This window comes from Mustela nivalis (genome assembly GCF_964662115.1).
Source record: "Mustela nivalis genome assembly, chromosome: 2".
Taxonomy (NCBI): domain Eukaryota; kingdom Metazoa; phylum Chordata; class Mammalia; order Carnivora; family Mustelidae; genus Mustela; species Mustela nivalis.
The window spans coordinates 140,260,691-140,273,727 of NC_139021.1; the positions used below are offsets into that span (position 1 = coordinate 140,260,691).

The 13,037-nt window shown below is 52.5% G+C and overlaps 1 protein-coding gene across 3 annotated transcripts in view; it reads left to right on the forward strand.

The window, feature by feature from the left end:
* The window catches only part of SH2D4B (SH2 domain containing 4B), a gene marked incomplete at its 5' end in the record, with an annotated part of 93,932 nt that overhangs the window by 9,591 nt on the left and 71,304 nt on the right, over window positions 1-13,037 (forward strand). For 2 of the 3 annotated variants that reach the window (XM_082720141.1, XM_082720142.1), the window contains one exon: window positions 2,569-2,752. The exons of the other annotated variant lie outside the window; for it this stretch is intronic. In XM_082720141.1, coding sequence (XP_082576267.1) covers window positions 2,569-2,752 — 184 coding nt within the window. Of the gene's footprint in view, window positions 1-2,568; window positions 2,753-13,037 lie in introns of those variants that run through there. 3 annotated transcript variants of the gene reach the window in all.

Sequence of the window (13,037 nt, forward strand, 5' to 3'; positions counted from 1 at the left end):
AAACAAAACAAGGGCAGCTGAAAAGGTGCAGGCAACCATCTGCAGACCCAGGGGCCCCCTCACCTTTTTTTTTTTTTTTTTTTTAAGATTTTATTTATTTATTTGACAGAGATCACAAGCAGGCAGAGAGAGAGGGAGAAGCAGGCTCCCCACTGAGCAGAGAGCCTGATGTAGGGCTCGATCCCAGGACCCTGAGATCATGACCTGAAGGCAGAGGCTTAACCCACTGAGCCACCCAGGTGCCCCTCGCCTTTGTTTTTTGTTGCCGGTACCCCTTTCGTCTGCGAGGCCTCTGCCCCTGGGGTCGCAGCCACTGAGGGCCACTGTGGGCCACTGTGTCCCCGCCGCCCGGCGCCTGGGGTGGGAGAGGGCTGACCCCCCCTTCCATCCCAGCGCCACCTCTTCTTGCCTGGTCCCCTGGGCTCCTGGCAGGCGGGCTCCCGGGCTCCTCGAGGTGCCTACACCCGCCGCCAGGGAGCGCCCAAGGCCGGGCCGAGCAGCCTCCGGCGGGCGGGACGTGGTGCCCAGCCCGCAGAGGGGCTCCCACCCTCGCCGGGGCAGCTCGTCTTTCCGGAAAGCGGACCCAGTGGCGCCCCGGCTGCGCTCGGCCTCCCGCCCAGCGACCTGGGATTGCCCGGGAGCACCGTGCCCTCTGCGGCACGAAACGGGGCGCTATCGGGGCGCGTTCCTTCCTGCCGCCACCCACCCTCTCCTGGCAGAGTGGCCACCGCAGGGTATCATGGGCACCACCCCGCCAGAGGCGCACTTGCAGCCTGCGCGGTCCTGCTGTCCGTATTCTCGGGCCTTCCTCCCGCAGGCGTCTCTCCCACCCGCCTTCCCGCCCAAAGAGGAAGGAGGCTGGCAGCAGGACACTGGGCTCCCTTCGTGCCCCCGTTGCCCTAATCTCTGCTCTGGACTCCGTTCTCCCAGCCAGCCAAGTTTGGGCGCAGAGAGCTGTGCCCGAGGCAAGAGAAGGCCTGGCTATAAGAAACAGGGAACCAGCGTACAAGTCGGGGTGGGGGCTCTCCAGAATGCCTGAGCTGGGAGGACAGAGGAGAGGGTGGAGTGGGGGGAGTCCAGGGTCACCGCTCCGGTGGCTTGAGCCTCTGCTTGGAGGCTGCAAGGTCTCAGTCACACTGCAGCAAGCCAGCTAGACCTGGGGGAGCAGCAGCTTGGCCCTCCACACTTGTTTTTGGTCATCCTCCCAATAGCTTCATTATTCTGTCCTGGGCTAACCTAACAGCAGGAGAAGAGGCCTCAATCACACCCGCAGTGGGTCACCCTTAGAAGCCTGATCCACCTTTGGCCCTCACGGAGGGAAGGGACACGAAGATCACCAATCCTACCAGCCCGCAGTGCCAGACCTCCTTCCGTTGTTTTCTCCTGGTCAGATTACATCTTTGCCCCATCAAAAGATTCACAGTTGCCAGTGGAGGTCAAATTTGAAAGTTGGGTAGAGTCCCAAGACGGCTGCTTAGGGACTGGGTAGCCGTAGGCAGGTTACTTACCTTCGGGAGCCCAGTTGCCCTGTCGGCCTGCAGGGGCAGCAGTGAGTAGCTGTGAGCACCTCTTAGACCCGGTCCTACCTGTCTGAAAGCAGCATCTCACTCTGTCCGAGCTGCTTCTGATTCAGGACACAGAAACCCCATATCATTCTGTTTGGTGATCTCCAGACACCTGCAATCAACACCCAAAAGATTCACAGCAACAACCAACACTGAGCCCTGGAGGGTTAACCTGTCGGGACATGCTTGGCTTTAGGCGCTCCGGAGAGGGAAAGGAGAGAGGAAGTCGATCGCCTTTCTGTCCTTGAACTCTATCCATGGTAAAGCCCCTTCTTGGTCTCCACTGATTCTGTTTTGTTTCCTTTCTGGGAGCTAACAGGGAGAGGGCAGAGTTTTAAAAGCATTACCTCAGGATGCCAAATGTCCTGGAAAAGAAGAAGGTGGACAAGGTGGCAGCAGGTAGAGGGAGAGGAGCCTAGAGATTCCTGGCTGGCTCCTCTGGCCTGTTTGAAGTTGGCTCAGAAGTCATGGAAGGAGTGGGCAGAACTGCCTCCTCCTCCTCTTACCCGCGGAGGAGAGATCGGTTCCTGGCTGGCCCGGCCAGTGTCATTGATACGACTGGTGTCGTCGTTACCTTCCATTAACAGATCACTCGACACCTGTCGGCCCAAGCAGGGCCGGGTCTGCGCACCGCCCTGCAGAGCTGGAAGCTTTGACCCTCCCCATTGTCCCTGAACCCCAGGGGAGGCCCAGACACAGGCGCTGCTGGGATGTGGCAACTGGTGACCCGACAGAAGGACTAGATTGCTCCTGATGCCTGCCCCCCACCCCTCGCCAGGGCCTGGCTGCCTCTTTGCTTTCTGCTTCCTGGCCCCTGTTGCTGTCCTGGACAGAGGAGATGCGTTTGCTCCCAAGCGGAGGCAGCGTGATGATGCTACGCAGACGAGAGACACCCTGAGTGACCCTGCAGTGAGGAGCCGGGGGTGAGGAGGAGCCCAGGGTGTCCTCCCTGGCAGGGCTTCCCGGGCCGGCTGCCCTTCTGGTGGGCGCACCCCCGGACATCATGCTGCAGCAGATCCTGCATGACATGTACATCGACCCCGAACTCCTTGCCGAGCTCAGTGACGTGCAGAAGCACATTCTCTTCTACAAAATGCGGGAGGAGCAGCTGAGGCGCTGGAGGGAGCGTGAGGCTTGGGAGGCCCTGGCCCAGGCAGAGGGCCTCAGGCCCCCGAAAGTCAAGCGAGGTATGTGGCTGGGAGCCACCAAGAGGTCAACCTCTGGCCTCCCAGGAGGTGGAAAATTGATTGCTGCCAAGCTTTCTTCTTCTTCTTCTCCTTCTCCTCCTCCTCCTTCTTCTTCTTAAAAGATTTTATTTATTTATTTGACAGAGACACAGTGAGAGAGGGAACACAAGCAGGGGGAGTGGGAGAGGGAGAAGCAGGCTTCCCACCAAGCAGGGAGCCCAATGCAGGGCTTTCAGGGCTCAATCCCAGGGCTCCGGGACATGACCTGAGCCAAAGGCAGACACTTAACGACGGAGCCACCAAGCATGAGTGTGATGAGAGCTAGGGACTCGAAATCCTTGTCCTGTGAGGATCTGTCCCCACTAGTCCAGCCTTTAGATTTCAACCAGGTCTGTGAGGCTCCAAGACTGCAGAGGGGGAGTCCTGATGGGGTGGGGGAATGGGGACTTGCTTGGTCTTGTTGTGGGAGGCCCAAATTCTGGGAAGACATTGTTGGGATCTCCAGCTGGGCCCAGACACCGGTGATGATCGCTTGGTGAAGGAGAGGGCATACTCTTGACCTTCACCAGTGGTTCTAGGATGGAGGACCAGCGTGCAATGAGGACATGCTTGTCCTTCCCTTGTGCATGCCAGCACAGTGTTCTCAGCTAGGGCCCGCGCAGAGCACCCGGCCGCGCCTCACTATTTGCAGGTGAGAGGAAGCTTGGCTTGGAGAGAGGGTGTCAGGGAATGTCCTGCACTGAGAATGACCAGGCCTGAATGGCAGTAGCAGGTGCAGGGAAGAAACAGGCCTGACGTGCGTTTCGGATGGTTTTTATGCGGTCGTCTGCCTGCGGGCTGGTACACTTAGGATAAAGATGACATAGTCAGGACCTGGTGGAGGAGCCCGGGTCCTGCGAGGGACGGCCCTTCCTGTGGCTGCTGCACTCGACAGTCCCCCTAACAACCCTTCTCTTGGCCTCCATATGATTGAGCAGAGTGCAGTGTAGACTTGATCTGTTTAGTTTTCAATCCAGGACAAAGTCCTAGATCTGGTCTGGGCATGCAGTCTCCTTGGTGACCTAGCTCCTCTCTCCACTCCAGGCTCCCCACTGGACCATCTTGGCCATGTGCCACAGACCACACTCACACCCATCGGGACATGCTGGCTGGACCTAGCCTCTCCCTTAGCACGAACGGTTCTTCCTATTGGGAATGTCCCCCTGCCTCCTCCTCCTAACAAATTCCCCAGGACTAGTCCCTAGCCCCTGGAGTCTCTGGGGGATGCCCTTGGTGCAAGGAAGAACTTGCTTCTTTGCAGGTGCTTGGCAGGCCCCCCCTGCCGCCCCTCCCCCCATCATTTATCATCTCTTCGCCTGCCTCTCCCAGTGGTCTCAAAGCCACTGGAGCCTGAGACCATCCTGTCTTCCTACCTTCCATCCTTTGGTCTAGCACAGAGCTGGCAGACAGTTAAATCTCTGTTTTGAATGAGACCTACAATAGGACCCCAAGCGGGAGGGCTCCAACTTGGTTGTGCGTGGCCAGTTTTTAGGCTGGGGCCTCCCGAGCTGGGCCATGCTGGCGGCTGCTTCCCTAGCTGGTGGACATGACCAGCTGCCTCTCCAGCCCACCCGGCCTCGGCCCTGGGGCCTCACACCGTCCGTATGGCAGCTCTTCTGGGAGGAAGACAGATGCCCAAAAATTTAACTGCAAAAACATTTTTATGGCAATTTGTCACACACTGACGTCTACATTTTCATGTGTAAATTATACATTAAACTCATTTGGATTTCTGGTGCAGAAGACTCTTTTCCGGGTAATTAATTTTCTGATTTATAAAGAATGGAAAAGAGGAGGAAACACAGTGAGAAATGTGTGTATTCCAGGTCAGGATTTTGTCCAGATCTCGGCTCTTGGCTTCAGTCCTGCCCATGGAAGTAACTGGGTGGACCATGGGGAAGCCTGGGGGGCTTGCTTGGCAGAGCTCTTGCTGCGGGGTCCGGGATGCACTGTGTGTCGTGCCCCTGTTCCTGATGGGGAAGCCGTGGCCCACAAAGTGACTCGATCTGCCTAAAGTCACCTGAATGCTAAGAAGTGGAGAAGGGAAGCTCATCCCGTGACTTTGACCTTGGGTCTGGTGACTGACGGTTTTCCATGCATTTGCTTCTGAACTCAGGCTTTGATTCCACAAATGATCTGTGCATGCATTCACTTGTTCATTCCTTCATTTATTCCTTCCCTTGTGCAACATTGCCAAGTGCTGACTTTGGTGAATGGGACAGGACTGTGACCGTTGAGACTGTGGGACACAGCCGACTGGAATGTTGGGAGCGGGGCATGGTGGCTCAGTGCCGGAGTAAGTGGAGACATGCCCTACTGGCTGGATCCTCCCTCTTCCTTGCTCTCGCCGTCCCCATCCCATTCCCGGTATGTCTGGGAGGAAGCATCTGCTGTGCTTTGCCGAGGTGTGGATCCCCTTGGGATCCCCGAGCACACTTTACTCAGTCCTGGTGAGCCTGGAATGATACTTTGCCTCCTCCTGCCCTGCCCCAGTCCTGTCTTGTCCCCTAAATCCTCCTTCCCACTGGCTCTTTTCTAAGGACATTTCCCAACTCCTAGCAGACCTGACCTTGCTGTCCCAGGGGCCCCAGAAGGCAGGGCAGGGCAAGGTGTGCCCCGTCTTTGAGAACTTTCCTGCTATCCAGTCATTCCTGGAGAGGATAGTAGTAAACACTGGTGATACAGATCATTCTGGTTTACAGCAACTCGAGGGCTTTGTGGATCCTTGAACACACCCTTGGGGTCCATGCAGAAATGGGCTGGGTTAAAGATGACAGTCATGGCTGGGCACACATCACTCCCCTGACCATGGGGGCACGTCTTTCCTTGTTGGCACCTTATACTTTGGTGAGAATCTTCTGATGTTCTTCTACCTTGCCGTGGAGAACACAGACCCTCAGCTTTGATTTCCTATCTACCCTCATGCTTGCTGTGTTGTCCCATGTCTGACAGGAATTAGTGCTGTTATGCTGAGGCTCTGGGAAGGCATGCTCTAACACTGTGTTCCTGTTAGATCGAAGCCAAGCTCCTCCAACATGACCATGACCTTCACACTCTCTTCCCCTGTTAAGAGCCCTTTCTCCACAAAAACCCATGCCACAGGTCAGGAGTTGTAGAGCCTCACAACCTTTGGCCCTTCTGTGCTTGCTCAGTCATCCCTGTTTCTTGAGTGTGGACCTAGGTGTTGTCTGGGATGAGGACTCAGGAGACATGTTCCCATGGCCACCAGACCCAGGGAGCTTCCCCACTCGGACCCATCTGTTCTGCCATGACGCACAGTTTCTGTCAGTGTTAAAGTGATTCCTCCATGACCACCTCTGTACCCATCTGCAGATACTTTCCCTGGGAGCCAGACATCTTTCCCCACCCTCCTTCGTGGCTCACGCCAGTGAACCAAGGCTGCACACTCACAGGGTGCCTCCTCTCACCCACACGGCCAGTTCTGGGCCTGCGTCTTCCTGTGTTGGCTCTCTGGCCTGCGCCTTACTCCAGCCTGGGGAGTGTTCTAAGTCCCGTGGGCTCCGGCCCTCTCCACCTCCATCCCCTACCTCTGCCTTCTTTCTCTTTCCTGGGAGTCAGTCAGTAACCATAGCAACCTTGCCTCCTGGGCCAGGGTCCCTCCTAGCCTCCGTGTCCTCCTCCCTCCTCCTGTACTTGCCTGCACATGTTCCTAGTGTGGCCATGTCCCCTTGCTTCATGCTCACTCGCTCACTCTCTGCAACCCTCTCTTCACACAGCAGCCCAAGAAACTCTGTAACACATGGATCAGCTCATTCATCTCGCTGCCTCAGTGGCTTCCATTGTATTCAGAGGAAACAGGACCCTTCCGGTTGGCCAGCTGGACGTGTCCCCTCTCCAGCCTACACTCCACTGGTTTGTGTCCCTCTGCGGGGAATGCACTCTCCCCAGATCCTCACGGGGCTGAGTCCTCCCCTGACCACCCACCCTCCAAGGGTCCCATTTCCATCTCTCTCTTACCACACCCTAGAGGACTTTCTTTACAGAACCTTCCAGAACGACAAGTGTCTTTTTAACAAAATTGTGGTGAGATACACACAACATGAATTTTACCATTTTAGGTACATTAAAGTGTTCATTTCAGTGACAGCACATTCAAAGTGTCGTGTAGGGGGCACCTGGGTGGCTCAGTCCATAAAGTGTCTGATTCTTTTTTTTTTTTTTCCCTAAGATTTTATTTATTTGACAGAAAGAGACACAGCGAGAGAGGGAACACCAGCAGGGGGAGTGAGAGAGGAAGAAGCAGACTCTCCACTGAGCAGGGAGCCAGATGTGTGGCTTGATCCCAGGACCCTGGGATCATGACCTGAGCCGAAGGCATAGACACCTAACGACTGAGCCACCCAGGTGTCCCAAGGTGTCTGACTCTTGATGTCTGCTCAGGTCATGATCTCAGGGTCCTGAGACCCAGCCACGCCTCCAGCTTGCAGTCAGCTGGAGTTTGCTTGAGATTCTCTTCTCCCTCTGCCCCTCCCCTGGCTCCTGTGTGTACTCTCTCTTTCTCTCAAATAAATAAATAAATAAATAAATTAAAGTCTAAAAAAAAAAATATTGTGTAACCCCCACCACCATCTAGTTCCAGAACATTTTCAGCTTGGGAAAGAAACCCTTTACCCTGTAAGCACTCACACCCCATCTCCCATCCCCCCCCCCCCACACCCCCTTGGCCCTTGACAACAGGGCTGGTCTGTTTTCTCTCTCCATGGATTTGCTGCCTTTTTTTTTTTTTTTTTAAATGTATCTATTTGCCTGTTTGTGGTCTGTCTCTTCCATTAGCCCGAAGGTGCTGTGAGGCCATTGCTGCATCGCTGGCTTCTGTGCCAGCATCTGGATGTCTGGATGCGGGGGTGGGGGGGTGGGGGGTGGGCGTGGATGTGCAATTTGCCCACACCTGCTGTGTCATAGGAGCTGGACCGAAGGGGCGAATAGTAAAGCGTTGAGTGAACGGCTGTGCACTGTGCACCGTGACTCCTCCTCTAGACCTTCAAAATCTGCATCCAAAGTATCAAAGTCACAGTACACTTGTGTTGGGGGATGGGTTATAGAAGCTGAACTACATCGTCTAACAACATGAAGTCCTGATGATTCTGTCACCTTTTCACTCAGACTTATACCTCATTTCAGTTTCCTTCCTTGTTTTAGGATTTTGACTTGGATGTGAGCTTGACCAATAAGACTTTTTCCCCATGCATCTTTTTTTTTTTTTTTAAAGATTTTATTTATTTATTTGGCAAAGAGAGTTCACAAGCAGGCAGAGAAAGGAGGAAGGAGGCTCCCTGCTGAGCAGAGAGCCCGATGTGGGGCTCGTTTCCAGGACCCTGGGATCATGACCTGAGCTGAAGGCAGACGCTTAACCCACTGAGCCACTCAGGCGCATCCCCCACGCATTTAAAAAAAATTTTTTTTAAATTTATTTATTTGAAAGAAGGAGAGAGAACGCATGAGTGGGGAGAAGGGAAAAGGAATAGGGAGAAGCAGACTTCCCTCTGAGCAAGGAGCCCGATGTGGGGCTCAATCCCAGGACTCTGGGATCATGACCTGAGCCAAAGGCAGATACTTAACCGACTGAGCCACCCAGGCACCAATTCTTAGTGTATATTTGCGTCTATCTTTTTTTGTTTGTTTGTTTTGTTTTTTGTTTTTTCTAGCTTCTTGGTACCATATTAAAGAGCATATGCTGTTTTAAAATTTATTTTAGGGGGTGCCTGGCTGGCTCAGTCAGAAGAAATTGTGACTCTAGATCTCAAGGCTGTGAGTTCAAGCCCCATTTTGGGTGCAGAGATTATTTAAATACATAAATATTTTAAAAATTTAGTTTTAAGAATGTACTGGAATACTTTTTAATCTATCTTTATCAGGAATAAAACATTATATGCTGAGGATTAGAAATATAAGGATTTAAAAATATTTTTCTTCATGATTTTCTTGGTATAATCAAGAAATTTTAGATTGATTTTATTTACCTTATTTGACCTTTCAAGATATACATCTTCTGCTTATAGTAGGGATTTCTTAGGACATTAACTCCACATTGTACCAGTGTCATTATTCCCTACGTTTTCTTTTTCCTCTGAGGGGAAAGTGATCAATGTTTTATTCCCCCTTTGTCCCTTTGCACAAATAGTTTGGCCAACCCAGCTGCATACCCCTCACTGTGGGCCTCAGCATGTCACACTTAAACGTCAAGGGAAACCTGTACTTGACACTGTCTTCCGCTGCATCCATGCTCTTGCTGACATAATGTGGTGGGACACGGTTGACCTTGCCATGTTGACTTCTTCAACCTTCTTGAATTCCAACAGTTTTTCAGTTGATGCGCTGGGGTGATGTCGGAGGCCATGACTTCATAGGATCATGGCTGGTAAGAGGAGAGGTTGCCCCGGATTTCTGGACGAGAGTTGGAGCTGTTGTTCACAGCCCCTCTCCTGGTTACCAGGGACAGAGCGTCTAGGACATTGCAGTGGGGGAGGGGCTGGAAAGACTATTGCTGGAATCTCCCCCTTGGTTTCTCACAGGGCCTGCCATTAGTGCCCCATTCCTTTTGTTAAGAAAATATTTCCGGGTGGAAATATTCCTGGGTGGCTCAGTGGGTGAAAGCCTCTGCCTTTGGTTCAGGTCATGATTCTGGGGTCCTGGGATGGAGCCCCACATTGGGCTCTCTCCTCAGCAGGGGGCCTGCTTTCCCCCACTTCTCTCTGCCTGCCTCTCTGCCTACTTGTGATCTTTGTCAAATAAATAAATAAAATCTTAAAAAAAAAAGAAAAGAAAATGTTTCTTGTCAATATGCAAATATTCAAGGAACAATTCTGGGGAGGGGAATATTTAGTTTTGTTTCAGAGAATATATGTGATGAAGAGAGAAGAGGAGTCTGGGGTTGAGGCTCGGTGTCCAGACTCTTGTGGGGGGACACTAATTAGTTTAATTAGTTTACTTAGGACACGGATTAGTTTAATTAGTTTACCTCTGGGTAAACAGGAGGTAAAAAGTCCCTCGTGGCACGGTAACTGGTGAATGGGGGCTGACTGTGGGTCTGAGGGGTCAGTCATGGTGGCGGATGAGCAGTGCAGGTGGAACCAGCTTCTGGGCACCGAGAAGTCAGGCAAGAAGAATGTCATGAGACGTGTGTGTGTGGTGACAGGGCTGTCCACCTGAGCGCAGAGAGCTGTCCTAGCTCCCGTGACTTGCCGATCGGCACCTGCTGCTCGCGGGCTGTATTTGGGGGCCGACAGACCGTGTTCACTCTTCTGGATTCTCACACCCGAAGGGATGCTCTATGAAGTCATTTTCTGAGGGGCTCTAGGAGTTAGAAATAACAGTCACCGATCAATTCTTCACTCTTGGGTTGGGTCGATGTTATTTTCAAAATGCCTCTAGCATGGTGGAATGGAACCGGGTCACCTGGATTTTCTTCTTGGTTCCATTTTGACCTTTGAAAGTCACCTGTGTGATGGGAATAACCACCTTTTCTCCACTGGGAGGATTCATAAAGCTTTTTCAGCAAGTGGGAAGAGCTCCTGCCACATGTGGGGTGCTTAAGAGCCCAGTCCTATTTCTCTCCTTCCTTTCCTCCCTCTTCCCTCCCAACGCTGGTGGCAGATCCTCTAGGGACTGGCTCAGCCTCTTCCTGGGAGCTCCGCCACTGGACCCGTCCGTGGTGGCTGTGGGACCAGCTGCCTCATGGCCTGGCCAACCTCCACTTTATTCTAGAGTCCCCGCCTTGGGCCAGTGGAGCCTTGCCTGTGTCGGCCAAATCAACCCTCCTTATGTGGTTTATTTTTTAGGATAAGTTGGAGGAAACTCAGTTATGTCACTAGAGGCTACTCTTGGTTCTTGGGATGCTGATAAACACCTTTCCTGTGGATCGGACCAAGATGTGATATGGGGGATGCAGGACTGGTCTGTGTGGAATTGCGGTGGTCTGTGGATAGGTGGAGGCATGGCATGTGTAGCCTGGGACCACCCTGTTTGTGACCCTGTGGCTGGGCGTGGGGCCTTGTCCAGGGCAAGGTGTTGGAACAAAGGTTAGGGTGCTCTGACAACCTTGTGTGTGTGCACGTGTGTGTGTGAATGGTATGCGTTTTGCTGGTACTTTGGGGCATGGAGATGGGGGCTGGGGCCAGACGCTTCTGTTCTACCTGCTGCACGGTCACAAACAGGACTGGTGAGCCTTCCACCAGCTTTGTGGACTTCACTAATGGGGCCCTACTTTCTGGTTTGCTAGCCTCTGTGTTCTGCCTCTGCAGGGCAGACAGCAGGGTGGGACGGCTGCACTGGTGAGTGAGCTCCTGGGGGTAATGTCATCTGCAGTGGGGGAGGGGTTTCCAAGTGGCTCTGAGGAGGTAGGAGCCACTGTGCCACATTCTGAGCCAATGTTGCACGCACAGTGCTGGCTGCAGGGGCCTCTGGTTCCTTTGCAGCCCACCACCTTGGCCCCTTTTCCTTTCCGCCTCTCCCAAGCCCAGCGGTATGGTGCTGATTGAGGCAGCACCACCTGGCCAAGGACGCCAGGGTCCATGGCTCCCAATGTCCTGTGTACTACTTTCAGAAAGTGAAAAGTCCAATGTCACTGGTAAACCATACCAGTGCACATTAGAACAGGAAGATAGGCAAATATCAAAGAAGTTTGCAGGTTCCCAAAGAGCCAGGGCCCTCTGGGATTGGGCAGGTAAGAGGTGGGCCAAGGGTCAGTGGCCCAGCAGAAAACTTGACTTTCCGAGTAGTTCCTTGTCCTCTCCTGGCTGCTGCCGAAGCTCAAGGACTTTGAGCGGATGAGTCTTGCTCAGCTCTGGATGCAAGGCAGCCCTTCTCATCCATGTTGCAAGGGGGATACCTGGTGAGCTGTGCTCAGGTTTAATTTCTCTCCCCTTGCCGCGGGGGTAACCATGCCTGCCACCCCCCTGCTTCCCTCCCTCTCCACCTCCCTACTTCCTGTTCCAGGTGGGAAGTCAACAGGGGGCAGTTTCTGAGAAAGGCCAGCAGCTGGTATCTCCTGGCTCCCTGTAACCTGACCACCGGTCTCAGCTGGCTCAGGGTAGTTGTGTATAAGTAACAGGTTGCAGACAGTTGCCTGTTCCTCAGTGCATCTTTCCGAGCGGCTGGCATTACTGCTTTCCAGGGTTTTCTCACGTGAAAATTAGCATAGCTTCTTAGGGTTTTCCAATTCGGAACCAGATTTTGCATTTGACTTTGGGGTCTAAATTCTTTGGGGGGGGCATTTTCACACCAATTTTTCTGAGGATCTTGCAAAATTACATGACTTTAGGCTTCCGGGGCATTTATTTCATTTAATTAATTTATTTTTAAATATTTATTTATTTTGTGGAGAGGGGCAGAGGGAGAGGGAAAGAAAATCTCAAACAGACTCCACACTGAGCATGAGATCACAACCTGAGCCGAAACCAAGTGCTGGACGCTTAACCACTTAACCGACTGAGCCACCCAGGTGCCCCTGGGGTTATTTACTTTTATCTTATCATTTCACTCATATGTTCATTTTCTGGCCACCGCAGTTGGGTTCTCGCAGCCAGACTCTGTGAGATGCTAAGGATTTAGGAAGCTGGTCTGTGCCCCTGGTATGTGTGTACCCCTTCATTTTACAGTTTAAGTTATTTTGTGCCTTACGTGTTGTTCCACATAAATATGCTGGGTTGATAATGAACACAAGTGAGACTGGGGTCCAGAGACTTCACTGGCACATTGACTGGGCTGTGTCTGAACTGAGGGGCGGTGGGGTTGATCGTGGGGGTGCCCCAACATACATGGGGCATTATGGTATTGGTGGCAGATCTTGGATTTGTTTCTTTTTCTCCCAGGAGAGACAAGCCTTCTAAGAGGGTGTGGCATGGAGCTTGGGGAGTCAGATGAAAAGCCATTTTACATTCACAAGAGTAGTTCTATTTCTTCTTCTTCTTCTTTTTTTTACAATTTATTTTTCTTTTACATTTTTCAAAATTTTATTTTATTTTTTAAGTGTTCCAAGATTCATTGTTTATGCACCACACCCAGGGCTCCATGCAATACATACCCTCCTTAGTACCCACCACTAGGTTCACCCCATCCCTCACCCCTCTCCCCTCCAAAACCCTCAGTTTATTTCTCAGAGTCCACAGACTGTCATGGTTTGTCTCCCCCTCTGATTTCTCCCAGTTCACTTTTCCTTTCCTTGTCCTAAAGTACTCTGTGTTATTCCTTATGCTCCACAAGTAAGTGAAACCATATGATAATTGAC